We start from the raw sequence: 19,228 nt of genomic DNA, 5'->3' as shown, positions 1-19,228 counted from the left end.
TGTAGAGGACAGAAGGCAAGCCCATGACTTGGGGGAGAGCTTATCCCGGCGCTTAACTGAAAATGTAAGGTTACAAAATAAAATTTTGGCACAAGAACATTACATTTGTGCCACAATTCTGGATCCACGTGCAAAATTGGGACTACTAAAGACATTCCTTGCTTTTTCCGACAATGATGTTGCCCGCTACAAAAGTTGCATAGCTGAAGCAGCCAGTAAGTTGGAAAACGAATGGCTGCTAATTAAAAGCCCGCAAGATCAACCCACAACAAGTACTGATACTGAAGCAGGCCATGCAGAATCAAGTGCAACTTCGTCGGCTGAGGGCAGTGCGGTTGGCTAACAATCACAACACTCACCATCACTATCGACTACAGAAACAATAACTGGATCATTAGGCCGAGTACAATCATTATCATTACAGGATTGGTATGTAAAGAAGGGCTATTGTAAGCACAGTGCTGATGCACAGTAAAAAACAGCACAAAAGCTTACCAGCAGCAACCCTGAACATTGAGCGGATGGGCCAGGCCTATCTGGACGACCCAACAGAGGTGTACGTTGATCAAAACCCATTGCAGTATTGGTATAGGAAAAGGTCTGAATGGCCACAGCTCAGCAGGCTGGCGATAAGCTATCTGGCTTGCCCTGTCGCAAGTGTCTCTTCCGAACGTGTTTTCAGTGCTGCTGGTTCCATTGTAACATTGCGAAGGACCAGTCTATCTCCAAAAAACGTGGAGAGGTTAACAATGATCAAAATGAATCAGCACTTCATACCACCGAATTACACAATACATGAATCAACGGAGGAAGATGAGGACAGCGGCTCAGGTGATGGAAGTATTGTGTCAGATGATTACCTACTACTGGCTGAACCCCCAGAGTTTGAGGACGAGCTATACTTCCCTGACAATTAGGCTCGCACTTACTGTCTTCCACCCTTTTTTCCCCCCTTTGTTTATGTGTCTGTCGTTCCGGTTATAAACTTGTGAATCACAACAAATCCATTACCACCGTCTTCTACTCTTCTAATTTAATATACAAGTTTCAGGTGTCTGCTATTTGACAGTACAGTCCTCCGAATCCAGCTCCTCCGCTCCATCATACTGAATCTCCTGCTCAATTCCATTTCCCTCATGAATGATGATTGGATGATGGTAACAACAAATTCAAACTTTCCTAGTCCTTCCAAAAGAAGTGGACCATGAATCAGATGACTACTATAGCTATCCTCCTTTCAGAGCCGAGAGAGACTGGCCATTAACTGAAAATAAGATGGAACAGGTAATGATTGATGCCATGCATTGGACGCAGAGTCGCAGACTGAATGATAGATTTTGTTGTGTTTGTTGTTCCTGAATTTATGTAATTGTGCACTGCCACTAATCAACTTTCTACAGAACACACTAATTTCCCCCTTCTTGCAAATAAGAAATTGGTACTTCTCCTGCAGCTTGGTGACCCATTGCTTTTAATTCAATACAGGAAGAGGACTCACTCAATCTTCGCAATGAGTATGATTGACACAACAGCACCGTCCATCATGATGATGGCGAAATAGACGGCCCGTTAACTTAAGATGAGAAGGAACAGGTAATGATTGATGCCATGCATTGGACGCAGAGTCGCAGACTGAATGATTTATATTTGGTTGTGTTTGTTGTTCCTGAATTTATGTAATTGTGCACTGCCACTAATCAACTTTCTACAGAACACACTAATTTCCCCCTTCTTGCAAATAAGAAATTGGTACTTCTCCTGCAGCTTGGTGACCCATTGCTTTTAATTCAATACAGGAAGGGGACTCACTCAATCTGCGCAATGAGTATGATTGACACAACAGCACCGTCCATCATGATGATGGCGAAATAGACGGCCCGTTAACTTAAGATGAGAAGGAACAGGTAATGATTGATGCCATGCATTGGACGCAGAGTCGCAGACTGAATGATTTAGATTTTGTTGTGTTTGTTGTTCCTGAATTTATGTAATTGTGCACTGCCACTAATCAACTTTCTACAGAACACACTAATTTCCCCCATCTTGCAAATAAAAAATTGGTACTTCTCCTGCAGCTTGGTGACCCATTGCTTTTAATTCAATACAGGAAGGGGACTCACTCAATCTGCGCAATGAGTATGATTGACACAACAGCACCGTCCATCATGATGATGGCGAAATAGACGGCCCGTTAACTTAAGATGAGAAGGAACAGCTAATGATTGATGCCATGCATTGGACGCAGAGTCGCAGACTGAATGATTTAGATTTTGTTGTGTTTGTCGTGCATGAATTTATGTAATTGTGCACTGCCACTAATCAACTTTCTACAAAACACACTAATTTCCCCCTTCTTGCAAATAAGAAATCGGTACTTCTCCTGCAGCTTGGTGACCCATTGCTTTTAATTCAATACAGGAAGGGGACTCACTCAATCTGCGCAATGAGTATGATTGACACAACAGCACCGTCCATCATGATGATGGCGAAATAGACGGCCCGTTAACTTAAGATGAGAAGGAACAGCTAATGATTGATGCCATGCATTGGACGCAGAGTCGCAGACTGAATGATTTAGATTTTGTTGTGTTTGTTGTTCCTGAATTTATGCAATTGTGCACTGCCACTAATCAACTTTCTACAGAACACACTAATTCCCCCCTTCTTTCAAATAAGAAATTGGTACTTCTCCTGCAGCTTGGTTACCCATTGCTTTTATTTTAATACAGGAAGGGGACTCACTCAATCTGCGCAATGAGTATGATTGACACAACAGCACCGTCCATCATGATGATGGCGAAATAGACGGCCCGTTAACTTAAGATGAGAAGGAACAGGTAATGATTGATGCCATGCATTGGACGCAGAGTCGCAGACTGAATGATTTAGATTTTGTTGTGTTTGTCGTGCATGAATTTATGTAATTGTGCACTGCCACTAATCAACTTTCTACAAAACACACTAATTTCCCCCTTCTTGCAAATAAGAAATTGGTACTTCTCCTGCAGCTTGGTGACCCATTGCTTTTAATTCAATACAGGAAGGGGACTCACTCAATCTGCGCAATGAGTATGATTGACACAACAGCACCGTCCATCATGAGGATGGCGAAATAGATGGCCCGTTAACTTAAGATGAGAAGGAACAGGTAATGATTGATGCCATGCATTGGACGCAGAGTCGCAGACTGAATGATTTAGATTTTGTTGTGTTTGTCGTGCATGAATTTATGTAATTGTGCACTGCCACTAATCAACTTTCTACAGAACACACTAATTTCCCCCTTCTTGCAAATAAGAAATTGGTACTTCTCCTGCAGCTTGGTGACCCATTGCTTTTAATTCAATACAGGAAGGGGACTCACTCAATCTGCGCAATGAGTATGATTGACACAACAGCACCGTCCATCATGATGATGCCGAAATAGACGGCCCATTAACTTAAGATGAGAAGGAAGAGGTAATGATTGATGCCATGCATTGGACGCAGAGTCGCAGACTGAATGATTTAGATTTTGTTGTGTTTGTTGTGCATGAATTTATGTCATTGTGCACTGCCACTAATCAACTTTCTACAGAACACACTAATTTCCCCCTTCTTGCAAATAAGAAATTGGTAATTCTACTGCAGCTTGGTGACCCATTGCTTTTAATTCAATACAGGAAGGAGACTCACTCAATCTGCGCAATGAGTATGATTGACACAACAGCACCGTCCATCATGATGATGACGAAATAGACGGCCCGTTAACTTAAGATGAGAAGGAACAGGTAATGATGACAATTAATGGCATGCATTGGACACCTTACTCTAAGCTATTGGTGTTCGTGTTTGCGTTGTTTGTTTGTTGTGCACAAAGTGATATCAAAGTGTACTAGTAATCTATCTTTCTGTACACAATAAAGAATGACTCAAGTCAGTAATATTTATATTTCTACTCTTGTTGTGTCATAAAAATTTTACTTATACTGCAGGCCGATCTTCACAGTCAGTCAGTAAAAGTATCAGAGATGATGATGATTAAGTCAGGACTCAGGAGGACGTTTCATGGGTGTCATAAAACGGAAAAGCCAAAAGGTAAACACTTCAACAACAACAACCACAGCAGACCCAAATGTCTGTGTAGAAGTTGAATAGAGTCTAGTGGTGGGATGACTGCAGTGCATTGATTTTACTAACTTAAACTGTAAAATGCTATGTTTGGAATGGATAATGTGCTTTGCTTTTGTCCAACTCTTTCAGAGAAATTTAAGTGTTAACGTAGGATGTGCTAATGCTAAGCACTGTGGGCCTGCTCTCTCCTGTTACTGTTGAAGGTCAATGCTGGAAACAGACTAGAGTAGAGATGATGCATAGATGCCACCTCGGAAAGTGTTCTTGTTGCACTACACCATCACTTGTGCATTTGTTTCAACTTTCTTTCTCAATATCCCCTTTGGTTTTCAATCTACAATTACAGGCCGGGCCTTGCCCGAAACTTTGCAAAACATTACAATGCATATTAATTACCTTACCAATCAATCACCTTTTTTTTCCAGCCGGGCAGTGGCGAGTGGCGAGGCGACACACCCAAGATTGATGGACGAGAGGAGCAAGAGGAATGGCGAGATACAAAAATTCAGTTCACATTTTTGACCAGGATAAGACAGTAACAGTATCCACTTTTATCTTCTTTTAAATAATTTGATTAATATCTTGTATACAATCTTTACAACAGTGTGTTCTTGGAGTTATTATCAATCATCATTAGGTTTGCTCTGTGTTTGTGATTCTTCACTACCAATATTTAAAATTTCTATTTGCTATCTGTTAAAGTATTAAGGCCGGAACAACAGAACAAGAACTAGAAGTGTATGTAATGCGGGTCTCTCATCATCATGCATGCATTGCCTTTTTCTCCCTTAACATATGGATATGGTAGTCTTCAATGTTTGTCGTTTGTTTGTCTATGTATGCATACTGTTTTTCTATGTCAAACCTTTCCCAAAACCCCCTTCCCATCCATTCAACAACCCTAACCCTCTTCCCCCGGGCTGTGTGACTTATTGTCGAGGTGTAACTAAATTAAATGTACACCAATACTTAATCACACACTTGCTGGGGCGGATGTGGTGAAAGCAACACTACAATAATTTCAAGGCAGAGCGATGATCTTCTTCTGCTTGGCCACCCATGAGTAGGATATTTCAGAGGTTATTTTTTTTAACAAAGGAACATATATCTCAGCATGAATTGCCGGCATTGATTGGATTTGTTTCTTGTCATTCCTCATATACAGCACTAACTGTTAGGCTGTAGGCCTAGTCAAGTGACTCGACACAACTATAGTTTGTAACTCTGTCTAGTAGGCTATCCTCCTAACCACCATTCTGTTTTTTGTCAAATATTTGAGCATATTATTGTTGCTCGGTAAGTTCTCTACTGTACTTCATTCAACTACTCCTAACAGTCTCTCAAAGGCGATTGACTGTCTCCTTCTCTTTTTTTGCAAATGCTGCCGCCCTGCCAGTGTCTACTACTACTACAATGCTGCTACCACCACCACCACCCCAATCATGGCATGTATGAAAAAGGAAACCATCTTCACCATGCAGCCAGTGCTGTGCCACAGTTGGACATAAACATCAAGCACCGGTAAGAGACAAGTTTGGGGGAGGCAGAATTAATAATGGACATGTTGTCAATGATTTCATTTTCACACACCAGTACAAAGAATGCATAGACTAGAGGACAGACTGAAAGTACTAGAAGGACCAGTCAATGAGTGAGGTGTGTCGCATCTATCTGTGTCTTATACAGTCAGCCAATTATTGAAATCAAACACAGGCTATGGGCGGCCATGCACCAGCAAGGAAACAGTGTGATGTAAAACAGTTACCCCACCTACAAAACATTAACAACATTGCATGTAACATAGAAAAATATATTTAATTTACCCTAACAAATAAACTAAACCCACAAAAGCTGACCCACCCCCCTCCCTAACCCCAACCAATGTCCATAGAAGTCCGTAACGCCCAAACAAGTTCCCACCCACCCACCCAAACAAGAATTAAAAAAGGGTCAGAACAGGATGACAGGGACTAAGTGGTGGGGCAGGACTCCAGGAGGACACGCATCTGGCGCATCTCGTCCTCTAAACGGGCAACGCGGCATCTAAGGGTGCGGCAGTTGCAGCCACAGTGGGGGGGGCACCGGAGATGGAACGGTGGCAGCGGGCAGCCGCCAGACAGTGGCGCCGTACCGCTGGAGGGCGGTGGCTGGTGCCCGGGCCACGGGAGGAGGCTTCAACAATTGCAGCCGCAGTCTCCTCCTCCTCCTCGGCTAAGACCACCAGCCGCCGGTATTCTCGCTGGATTGCCTTCAGCTTCCGGCGCCGTGCCTTGGCGGCCAACTCCTTGCGGTTTAGGTTAGGAGTAGCTGTGTATCAAAAAGAAAAAAACAAGACAATTGTGAAATATACTCTTAGAAAAACAGTAAGACAAGTTAATTATTTATACACATAGTGGCATGGGAGAGTAGCACTATAAAGCACAGTAGTACATAACATTTTAAATCTCGCCCGTCCTTCTTACTTCTACCCGTCTTTCACTTTTTAGTTGAACAGTGCACCAGGTGCTCTTCTCCATAAAACTTTCAAAGCGGAGTTGAAATCAGATAGATGAGGCCATTTGTTACTCAATACTCCCTCTCCTATGCAAATGAAAGGGATTCTAGTCTTCTAGTTCACTCTTCAAACGTCCCCAACAACTCATACTTACTTACGACATCGGATGGCGGGCGGACTTTATCTGCCTGCCATCCTCACGCTATAAAGGGTGGGGGTCCCGTGGGGACAATAAATTAGGATGATGTGCCCGGCACAGTGGCGGGCGCATCCTGTTTTTTCTACATTCTGGTTGGCGGTGCCGAAAGCAATGCTAAAAATACATGTTGTGCTGCTTTTCCAAGCACAACATGATGGGCCCCGCACGGAGCCTGTCACGTTTTGCTTTGAAAGGCAGGGGGGTACCATAGCATAGGTAGGTACCCTCCATGGGGGCCCCCAAGCATACTCTGCAATGTCTGCATGCCTTTCCGTGGCGGACGGCAATGCCTCTACGCAAAGGCATTCCAAAAGGCAGACTATATGGCTGGCGGTGTGTTCAGAGAGAAACCACCGCCATATTGAACCCATTTCCGCCTGGTCGATATATGGGGGGTCTGACTCTTTTCTACAGGGATGGCGGGAGGTTTGCCCCTCTGGTGTCGGCGGTGAATACCGCTGGCCCAGCGGGGGCAATACTCCCGCCATCCTAATGGGGCCCTAAGTCTCAACAGTACAGTATACATATACATACAGTACACCCTTGCAGTGAGTGTACTGTCAAGTTCAACAATAGTTAAGGATTATGAATCTAACTTACCACCGCCTGCCACTGGTGCTGCCACTCCCCCTACCGCTCCGTTGCTATCTGCAGCAACTGCCGCATCCTCGCCCTCCGCATCGCCTTCGCTGGCCCCGGCAATGGTGGTCGGTAGTGCGCCTAGAAAACATTACACATTTATTAGGCGTCATATACACCTCCCCCCTATTGATCTGTAGCAAGGTTGAAAAATTAGTTAATACTAACATACATCACTAGTACAAATCAGGTAGTAGTAGAGTAGACACTAATAGTTATATATGATCATTGTAGCCTTTGCTTAATTAGCCCTAGCCATGCTACCATTTTACCTTTGTGTCTTTTATTTTTGCACATGTGACGTTACCTTTACCTTGCAGCTTAAGACACCTTTGAGCCCACATGACCTGCCTCACACTGCTACTGTCCAGTCTACGCGCTGCGTACAAGTGGTCAACAAACATTAACAAGCCACTTTTTTAGGAAGTACTGGTGTACTACTGTTACTGTTAGTCCATATTGCTTATCCATAAATGCTACACTTTTTGGCATGGCTGAGAAATGCTTGCAAGTTGCAATATACTAATGCACACCATTTGATTCTTCGCATTACAGACGCGAGATTCCCTTCTACGAACCAGAGCTTCTGAATGATGCAACAACTACCAGTACTAGGTTCTTCTAAGGTGAGGGGTCCCTTCACTCACATCTTCATTTATGAATTTATGTAAACTAAATTGCTATGGGATGGTGGTGCTGCCTTCCACCACTGTTCAGTTATCATGATTTAATTCCCAACTGTATAAGTGTAACAATGTATATTGTTTTAATGTTATTGATTTTCCAGTTGGTGCTGCATTTATAAGAAAACAGTGTACAGACCTTCTCAAATTGAAATAAACATTTTGAACTTACATAGACTTGGTGGTATTTGGTGTGGACTAACTTACACGAGTGAGCAAATTAAAGTAAGGGTGTGCATGTGAATTGCTTCCACGACTAAAAGGTTGGGTGTGTTATGTTCTGGGTTGTCTACTTGTTGAGTATCTTAGGGGGAGGGTTCCGAGACCTAATAGTTATGACAAGACAGTTCTATAGTCAAGCAGTGGAATTGTGGTGGGTGCGGAATTTCTGATTGAGGTGTGCAAGGAAGGTCCAACCTACCATCACCAACATCCTATTTTCTGGTGCAAATGTCTGTGTATGTGCAAGATCCCTACAACAGTAGTATGTCCTATAGGGTATCATATCAAAATAGTAATAAATCTGGTAGGGCTGTTGCTGTGAATTTTCAAAGCCTCAAGATCTATAAGAGTAAAAGTAGTACAAGACAACGACCCAACGGATTGGACTCAATGGCTCGAGCTACTGGTGAATATGAGTTTTATATTACAACCTTTCACAAAGAGTGGCACTGGCCAACTGGGCAAGACTAGCTACTACAGTACAGACAGACTGATAGTATGTAGTAGTAGTAGAACTCAGAGTCATCATAGCGGAGGCAGGGATAAGATTTTTGAAACCGTACAGATCGAAGGATAATTGGTGGTAAAAAAATAGCATTTGGAAACAAACAATAGTTCGGGAAAAATATGGGGCAGTACAAGATATGGAATAAGAAATATTATTAAAAACAAGAAGACTTACTGGGGCCAGCAGAGGAGCCCTCAGCGGTGTCCTCCTGGTGGTGTTCTGTGTGTCCCGCCGACTGCCCAGTCCCTGTCGGTCTGCCCCTGGGTGCTGATGAACAGGAAAGATATAAGAAAGAGACAAACATTGATGGATGGTGTCAAACAAATACAATATTTTTCAACAACGGTCAAAAAACACTTATGTAAACAACAATTGCAATAACTAAATTGACCGATCTCATCTGGTCAACAAGTAATATCGGGGGATTCGCAGTTCGACTACTTAAGTTACTATTTATCAACAGTAATCCAGTCTTCCATTCTGATTCCAGAATACCAAGTTACAACTAAGCCTAAGTACAGCGTACCACCCAACCTAGCCCACCTATTCCAGGCATGCCAATTGTACATTAAGTATGCATTTCCACTGTATTCCTCAACAATGCATATGGTCAAATCATGGGGGACACATGAACATGACTACATGTTTTGTATACACCAAATTTGAGTTTGATTGATTGATGCTGATCTGCTAGTGCTAAGTAACTGCTAAGCCTACCACCACTCATTGAACAAACTAGAAAAGGTTCTAATAAAGACAGCCGTACTACCAGCACGTCACGTAACTGAGTGAGGGGGCATCACACATACCACTAACAAATTAGAAGCTCATACAAAGTACCTAAACCGAAGTATCAATCCACCCCTATCTATTAGTGACAGGACAAAGTAAGGAGTGGACTAGAGTCACTGTAGCATTACGTAACTTAGTTTCTCTAAAACAAACTCGTAAAGAATCACGCTAAGCAAGCGCAAATGCAAAGCTGCAAACAAGTAAGATTAGTAGTAGCGCAGAAGAGCACCTGTGTCAAAAAAAACACAGACTTTTAAACGTAATTAACCTGGAATGTAAGCAGCAACATTCTAGCTGGTTTGAAGAAAAAAAAGATATTCGCAATATATAACACAGAGCAGAAGAACAGACACAAAGTAGTAATAATTAAATAGGTACTCACCAAGCCCCGGGACATCCACTCCCAGCAGGTCCAGCAGGTCCTGCTCACGGTCCAAGATGTCGGACCACCGGTGCGTCAGCTGCGCATCGGTGCGCCGAACACCAGAGAAGCGTGACACTGCCCGGCGCCCCTTCCCCCACCGCTGCCGACGCTCCCGGAGGCCGTACCCGGACCCAGGCCTGCCACCTGCTGCCAGGGTTGAGGGGAGGTGGCGCTGCACAAAGAAAATTAGTGCAGCCTACTCCACCTTCCCAAATAAGGCCCGTGCCTGCACCCCTTGTGGGCGCCGCCTTCCGCAAGGAAGGCGGTCGCGGCTCTGGCTGCGCCGGCGAACAGCCCTACCCTTGGACATGGTTCTGGGGACGGGGCGGGAAAGAAAAGGTAAAATAAATAAAGGAGTAAAGGAAATAAATAGCAGGCAATAGAAAGAGAAAAAGTAGCTAAAAAACAAAAAAAAAGTAGACAAAAACCAAAAATATAGAGACAGGAAAATAGTTAGAGAAATAATAAGTAATAAAGATCCATAAACAAAGGATTGAAAAGATTTTGGGAGGATTCAAAATCAGGCCCCAGAACCATGCAATAGAGTGAAAAACAAGATGGCCGCGCCCATTGCAACCACGTGCGCAAGTTCGCGCGATATTTTCTCCCGAGCAAGCAAAAAGCAACGCGATCAAGTAAAAGCGGTCGCGAACAGGAAATATCGACCGCGACTGGGCGCGAACATGCATTGCGCGACCCGGAACAGGAAGTAAGCATCGCAAGAGGGCGGGACAAGTGAAAACAAGATGGCCGCGCCCGTGAGCAACCGCATGGGTAAGTTGGCGACCCGCGATCACGCAAAAAATACCGTCTTCGTGATATTTCCGGCGTGTTTGCGGAGATTTTTAGCATTTTTGCGATAGTTTGCGAAAGTTAATTTCGCAAATTCCGCCCACCCCTACTCCCAATGATGTGAAGGTACTGAGGGATCTTTCCAAAGCCCTTTACATTGTGCATGCACTTCCTGTTACTTTATCGTGGGACAGTATCCAGTGGCCCTCAGGTTCTGTCTCAGGTGCTAGAACGATAGCTCCTCCACCACCATCTTGAAGTGGTTAGAGTCTAAAAAGACCTGTGCAACCCTGCTTGGAAACGGCTTGTGTTCACGTTAAGCCCCACCTGGTCACAGGGGCAGACGCATAATGCGGGGCGCCTATATTGGGAACCGATACGTCCCTGTGTTTATAAGTTAGAACGCCCCCTCACTTCTTTTAAGGACAGCTAAGTCACTATGGCATGGGTGCGAATAGTCTGATTGTCTGCCACCGGTAAGCCTATGTTATTAAAATGTAAAATTAAATCAAATTGAAGCGTGACCACAAATATAAAGATGTTATTACTAAATTAGGAGGATGAAAACTTCTGCAAACTGAACACCCCCCTGCAATAATTCAATCAGGTGTCTTTCTGTCCAAACCAATAAGATGGAAGAGTCATAAAAGCATGCAATGTTCCTCAGAAACATTGTTCATATTCTACTCAGAGAGTTCTAAGGGATGTCATTGTTCAGGCCAAACTCATGCCTACGCATCCTATAAATCCATTTTTGTTCCCTCAGAAATAAGGGGGCAGATTTATGTTACCTGGTGTATCCCTGCAAACCAGCATGGATGCGCCAGGGAAGATGCGTCACGCAAGTTTGCCCTTGCGCCACCGTAGATGCGCCGCATTTACAATGCGGTGCATCGTGGCGCAAGGACAAGCAGATGCGTGACACATCTGCCGGCGTAAGGTTGGCACAGTGCTGAAGTTGTGTCGCAAGCGCAACGCAACTCCAGCACTGTTCCAACCTACCCTATCCCTAACATGGTGCGTCAAGCCTTACGCCTGCTTCAAGCAGGCGCAGGGTTTTGACGCATCAGCGTTGGGAAAATGACTCAGTGAAATCTTATAGATTTCACTGAGTCACTTTTCAGGGGCGTTCCTGCGATGGATCCCCCCCCCCGTGTTGAAACGCCCACATGAAACCTGATGCAGGTTTCACGTGGCGCAGGGCTTTACACCGTGACGCATCTCCATAGATGCGTCACGATGTAAATAGGGCGCAACGTGGCGCAGGGTTTACACCGCCGCTGCGTCACAAAAGTGACGCAACGACGGCGTAAAAGGGGCGCAAGTCCCACATAAATCTGCCCCTAGATTTTGTTGGGGTCTCGGGTTGTAATGAAAATGTATGGTTTGTCCAGTAGAGTTAAAAAAAGATCATCTACTGAAGGCCTTTTCTCTGCGTAGTGTGTGGTAAAATGTGTCATGGTCCTCTGGCACCTAATGTTGGATCTGTGCTCCATGATCTTGATTTTCACCTTTTGTGTCGTCATACCCCCATACACTAGGCCACATGGGCATCTGTTCATGTAAATTGCATTAGCTGAGTTAAAGTTCATATGCCTATGCTGCTCCCAAGGGTAATCATGGCCTATATCAATACTTTTTGTGTTCCCAGTTAGTTCGCAGATGTCACATGCTCCAAACATCATGTGTCCAGTGACTGGCTGAAGATCCCATAGTCTTTGTTGGTCCTTCTGTGTCTCTGATTGAGGTCTAGTGTGAACTAAATGGTCCCTTATGTTCGGACTTCTCTTAATTAAAGGAAAAAAGAGGTTTGTCCAGGTTCAGACCATTCGAATTTAAAATCCGCAAATTCCTCAATATGATGCGTTTGATGTTGTTAGAAGGGGAGTTTGAAGTTGTGACATAGATGGCACTGTTTAGTGGCCTATCCACTTTCTCCAAAAGAGCCTCCCTATTGCAGTTAAGTGCTCTCTTCTGTGCCTTTTTGATGACTCTGTTAGGGTATTTTCTCCTATGAAGTTTTTCTGCTACAGTACCTGACTCTACTTTGAAGTCCCCGGTGTCAGGGCAGTTTCTCTGGAGGCGTAGGAACTGTCCTACCGGTAGGTTTTCGCTCAGTGATTTCAGATGGAAACTCTCAAATAAAAGGAGGCATTTCCTATCAGTAGGTTTATGAAAGACCCGTGTCAAGAGTTTACCATCCTTCAGGACGATTTCCAGGTCTAAAAATGAGAGACACCCGTTTGTCACAGTAGATGTGAAATCTAGGCCAGGGCGGCTGACTCCGGACCACAAGGACTCACTGTTTGATCCCCAGCAGCAGATCAGCCCAGCACCTTCTGACTCTGGGCCATAGCTTCGCTTAATCTTCCCGATGGCCCCTAGCGCTGGGACACCTCACCTAAGGTAGCTGCGCACTTTACACAAATGCTGGTATTATTATTAATAATATAATCAACCTGGGCCTACCATATTAAACATAATCTGTGTAATACAATCACTCTTTTTCAGCAGACAAACACAACTTCTGGCAGTCAAATTTAGTAGGGTGGAAGATCAACGTGTGGGCAAGGCCAAATCCCTTCCCTTACTAATGGTTGAAGCTTTTTTTCTGTTATTAATATATGGTCTTGTGACAGCTGCACTTTCAAGCTACATCTCCAAATGTGTTGTAAATGGCCATGTTACCGGGGATATGAGAAGTACAAACCAAAAAGCATCAATATGCTTGGGGCATTGTAAAACCTTGCATCGCAGTAGAATGGCATGTTCATTCTCACTTGGTGGCTGTAGCAACCAGGCACTCTAGGAATGTGCCAGTGAGTAAGGGTGTGCTATATAAAAATTTCAACTTAAATTTAACACACTCTGGGGCCTAATTTACAGTTTGGCAGATGGTATACTCCGTCAAAACCTTGCACCTATTCCAATTGCCGCAGTACAAGTGCCATACGCTCTAATTCACTTGTAAGATGGCAGCGCGACACCTGCCACATTTGTGACTGAGTATCCTACCCACCAAAAGTAAATAGTTCTCTATGATTTTTTCAAAGCTTGTGAAGTATTCATAATTGGCAAAAGGTTGCCTTCATGCTAAAATTCTTCTTTGAAAGCAAATGTTCATGATAAAACCTATTTTTTTAAGATGTCACCATTTTATATTTTAATTTAATAGCAGAACCATTCATGTTGGACATTTCAAAAAATATTGTGTGTTTTGTGAAAGCAAATTATTGTAAACTTCCACTCCCCTACTTATTATTTCAACAATATGTTAACAGTTCAATCCTGCAAATATGCCCAAAGGAGAATTTCAACTGTACCTGCCATGGTTTGAATTTCAAGATATCTGCACACATCTCATTGGGGAGTGAGTGTTCCCAATTGCTGCATGAATTCAGATCGTGTAAGGCCCAAGCAGTAGCGTAAACTGCAGTGTAGACATTGTAATGCCATCTCACATTTGATACATCATTGTAGCCGATATGAAGCTTGTCTAGTTTCTCATTTCCAGTGCAAACAGTAGATGAGTTGCTCCATAGGCTAGTGGACTCTTTTGCATTCACCCACTTGCACCCAAAAGCCGCTTCCCAGAACTTCACTAGAAACATGTCATCTGTAGATCTTGAAGGATGGACGCTGTTAAGATGCTCTTCGAAGCCAGGTATTTCCCCTCTATAGGTTGCAAACCCAATGGCACCTGTAAGGATCTGCGAGTACTTCTCCACCAATAAGACATTTGATGTAGACCATCCCTCACTGGCAATCCAGACCTTCCCTGTTACATTGTGCTTCATCATCTCATCCATTAAAGGAGTCACACCAACATAACTGGAGAAGATGACAACGGCATTGGCTGTTGAGTATTTAATCACCCGGATAATATGTAATGCATTCCTGTCGGCACGGCTTAGGATAATGTTCTCAGAGAAGGCAATGCAAGCCCCAGCTTTAGCCAACTCTTGCTTCAATACATTGGCACCATCTTGGCCATAGTCATTGTCTTCAATGAGGAGACCTACCCAAGTCCAGCCAAAGTGCACCAGCAGCTGCGTCAGGCCATGAGACTGAAAGTTATCATTGGGGATAGTGCGGAAAAAGGATGGGAACTGGTTTCTATCCACCAGGAGAGGGCTTGTTGAAACATAGCTGATCTGTAAGGAAGCACATGTTGTATTGGATGAAATCCTCTCTTTTCAGAAATGTGTTAATTTACACAATTGTTTCACTCAGGTAATGGGACGCACAAATAGTAAGGATCAAACAACTTGTCTCTATCACTCATTCATTTTGTCTGCCCCAATCCTACTTATGCTCTGAGAGTAGCACATTGTGGATAAAGAGTATCTGATTAAGGGTGATTTGTTTGGTAAATATCAACCTGCTCATCTGAATTCAATAAACAATACAATATAAAAAGGTAGAAACTGACAGAGAGAGACTGAAATATTGTCAAGTGACCTAGATCAGGAGCGCACATATAGTCATGAAAGAGCCATGTTTTAGTGATAATCTGAAAGCATTATTTTTATCTGATGTTACATGGAAATTTGTCTGAAGTCAGAAGCACTTCACCCGGAAAGCCTCAAATGAAAGGTCAGTAACTAGCCCTTTGCTAAAACCAGGAAGAATACCTCACACTTTTTAGTCTCTCTAAAAGTAGGGCAACTTACTTTTAGTGTTCATCCTTATGCACACTATGGGTCTTTCACCCCAGTTATGTTCTTGCCAGTAACGAGGTGAAGAAAAACAAATCGATGAATGAGCTGCTGGATACCTTTTTAGCTCCACATCATTATGAAAACATTTCTGCTGCCACTAGAGATCAGTTGTAGTACTAGGGGCTAGTCACGAAAGCTACTGCCAGTAAAGGTTTGTGAATTACTGTGCAAAAACATTTTATACCACTTATTCTGTAATTTACAAGGACACTAATTAAATCAGGTGGGTAAGGCTGCTAGAACGGTGTACACAGCTTAGTCCTTTCTGACAATTTTTAACTGAGGCCTTTGCCTGGAAAAAGCTTAAAATTATAGTTTCTTAGGAGGTGTATCTAAAAAACTTAACAGAGAGTAAAAATTGGATTCAGGGTTAGCAGTGGACACTTTTTTAAATGGAACATTGAAATAAAGTAATGCCGGATGGGACACAAGAATTGTAGATTAGGCAGACCAGTTTTGCTTCTATTAATCTGGGATTTGCTTTTTCTTTTCTTTCCAGATAGCCAGCTATTGTCCATACACGTGGTACTTGTAATTGCATCTGGGTGAGTAAAAAGTTCTGAGGTAATGGTCAGGATTTTTTTTTTCTGTTACCTTCCATCCCCTACAGGAAACCTGCATCCTTGAAGGACAAACTTGTCAAAAGCTATCTGACACCACAAAAAACAATTGGTTAGACAGAGCGGCAGGCTTTCACAAATGTGGTAAGTGCAAAGCGTGCCGTCACAGTGAGAATGTAAAAGAGGCCAAACTCATAAGAACCAACAGACAATGGAAGAGCTCTAAAAACATAAACTGTCTGACTGAAAATGCAGTCTATGTTATCACTTGCCCTTGTGGCAAGTAGTACATTGGATCAATAATCTTCCCAGTAAAGAAATGCATCTTAGAACACTGGAGGGCAATTACCAACAAAGACGTCACCTATAGCACTGCCAAACACTTTCATGAGGCACATGATGGAGATTGGACGACGACAAAATATTTTGGCTTAGATTGTGTCCCCAAGAATCCCAGAGGCGGTAACCGCATTCATCCTACAAGCCGGTAGCATTTCTCCCGTTGGCATGAATAACGGTGAGGAACTACATGTACATTTATAGTTCGCTGAGAATCCTTTTGAACCTTACTCTCCTAAAGGAGTTTCCGTAATTCTGTCCGTAATAGGACTCAATTTTTTAACTTTATAATTGATGTATCCCTTGTACAGTTGTTTCGATACAAATTGTTTATTTCTTTATCACTGTTATTGCGGCTGTCACCAATGCTTTGATATTTGCCTGTTTCTAAAATAATTGGGATTCAGATGCCACAACAATACTGTTTGCTAACCCTTTTGGTTTACTCTCTCCCAGAATGTACTTAGAGAGCAAATGCCAACGAAGGGTAGTCACCATATAGGAAGTTAAAAGCACGGAGATCCGGCCTAGTTCATACAACAGCCGCATCTTCTTTACAGTTTGTATATACCAATAATTTTGAGGGTACACAATGCTCTCTGCTGGGATTGAAACAAGTAGAACTGAGTATGTTTTATTTGGATACTCAGGTAACTCACTGCTACGTGAGTATACTGGAGGGTTGTAGAATCGGTTTCATGCAGAATGACCAGCAATAGTGCCAGGACAGTACTTTACAATGACTTATATTATATACTTCGTGATCGCTGTAGGACAGGGTACTTTACCCAGATAACAGAAATGATTGAGAAATCGATTGCGTGGAGATTGTGCGGCTTTTTTGTCAGGTTGTCGCATGAAATGTATTATATGTTTCACCTTTGTTGTGATCCACTCAAGGGTACTATACCCAAATGTCACGCTTTAAGTACAGAAACTCACCTCTACCTCCTTTGTCACAGAAAAATGCATTGAACCAAGCGAGTCATCTCTGCATGTCAAAGTATACACTGATTCTACTTGATACCAAGTTGCACGCATTTAAATATGGGTACTAAACCCACAAGGTTGCGCACTGAACCAATACTGTTTGAATCTTCTTACACTTTTTGTTTTCTGTATTATTGTTCCCACTGAGGTACTTGACCTTAGTTAACAGGCATCTGAAATAGGCATGTTAATTAATTGCACGGCTTACTGTCTTTGATTTCACTGAATGTTCTTAGTTTATTTATATTTATTGTTTAGCCAAACCTGTTTTAAACATGAGATTTATCATGCTCACAAAAATCACTTAATTACGAACAAGGGCAACTGCTATAAGTATGTAATGTTGGCAGTCTTTTTACTATGTTCATTATTGTTTAGCACACGTCGGGTACGATGCTACGTTTACCTAATGATGGGATCTCTACCAAAGGTCATGTGACCAAGACCCCGAAATGAGTCGAAACGCTTCTTGTGTTTGTGCCGGAATAAATTGGATTATCGTTACAACCTGCAACCGGAGTGGCTCATTTTTCACCAAGAACATGGGTGAGAAGAATCTGTACATATATATATATATATATATATATATATATATATATATATATATATTATCTACTGGCGGTCGCCAGTAGATAGTTATAGTTAGGACCGAGTTCCATTAGGAAATCTGAAAATTCTATTTGGAATAACTTTGGCGCCGGTTGACTTATCTTCGTGAAATTCTCAAAACTGATGGGGCGCTCCGCTCAGCTCCTACCCTGAAAGTCTCGGGGTGATTCGTCAAGCGGGGGCTGAGAAAAAAGGGGGGACCCAAAACACGCTTTCCCCATGCATTTTCCCATAGGACCTTTAGTCCAAGGTACAGCCCGAACGGCTGAACAGAATTACTTGAAATTTGGCAAAGAGGTAGTCCTCAGGTTAGGCATGTGCCTTTTGCTTAAATGGTGTAAATCCGTTCAGAAAATCAAAAGCAAAATCACATATATATCTGGGCGGAGCCTAAACACACATCTCATCGTGAGATCTGATTGGCTGTCAGCACTTCATCCAAGAAGTGTTGGCAGCCATTTTGGGACCAATATACATGATAGCACTTCATTAAAAAACATTGCAGTTAATAGAAGGTTTTAAGACTTTAGTTACATTATAAATCATTTGTTGATGGTACCATACTCATTTTAGGAATTGTGGTGTGTTCTAAGGTGATTTTACCATGTGAAAAAGCATTCTGCTGTGATATCATGAATCATGTTTGAGAGAAAACTATTTTCTCATGCTTTTCCCACAGAGGTTTGGAAGGTGATCTATAAGCTAACTGAGAGCATATTTTCTGTAAATTCACATTATCTTTCTCAGTCATGTGAGAATGAAGTCTGACATTCTCAGTAAAACATGTACATCCAACAAGGGCAGAGACTGTCAGTTGATTCCTTTGTGTTCTATTGCAGCTTCCCAGAGTGTTCTAAAGAACAACTAGAGCGCTAACAGTCCTACTTATGACAAACGTATGGCACACCTGAAGCCATCTTGGTTGGAATAAAGTGGTAATTCTTAAAACATTTAATTTAAAAAGGAACAAAATGAGGGGGTTCATTTTGCCATAGAAATTATGATTAGTGCTGCAGAAAGAAAAATTAGGGCACATTTTGACTTCACAAATCCTCTTCTATTTCATAAAAATATTCTGACATGCAGACTGAAACATGCACTTTGAATACCAGCAGCAGACTTCCCTGGTGAGCAGTAGCTTTA

The 19,228-nt window shown here is 42.7% G+C and overlaps 1 protein-coding gene across 1 annotated transcript in view; it reads right to left on the bottom strand.

The window, feature by feature from the left end:
- The window catches only part of LOC146782698 (extracellular calcium-sensing receptor-like), a 186,567-nt gene that overhangs the window by 134,425 nt on the left and 32,914 nt on the right, over positions 1–19,228 (bottom strand). The window contains 1 exon segment of the mRNA XM_085637189.1: positions 14,190–15,020. Coding sequence (XP_085493315.1) covers positions 14,190–15,020 — 831 coding nt within the window.

Source organism: Triturus cristatus, chromosome 12 (assembly GCF_964204655.1).
Source record: "Triturus cristatus chromosome 12, aTriCri1.1, whole genome shotgun sequence".
NCBI classification, from domain to species: Eukaryota; Metazoa; Chordata; class Amphibia; order Caudata; family Salamandridae; genus Triturus; species Triturus cristatus.
Note: the sequence above shows the minus strand (reverse complement) of the source record. Positions and strands in the feature narration are given on the sequence as shown.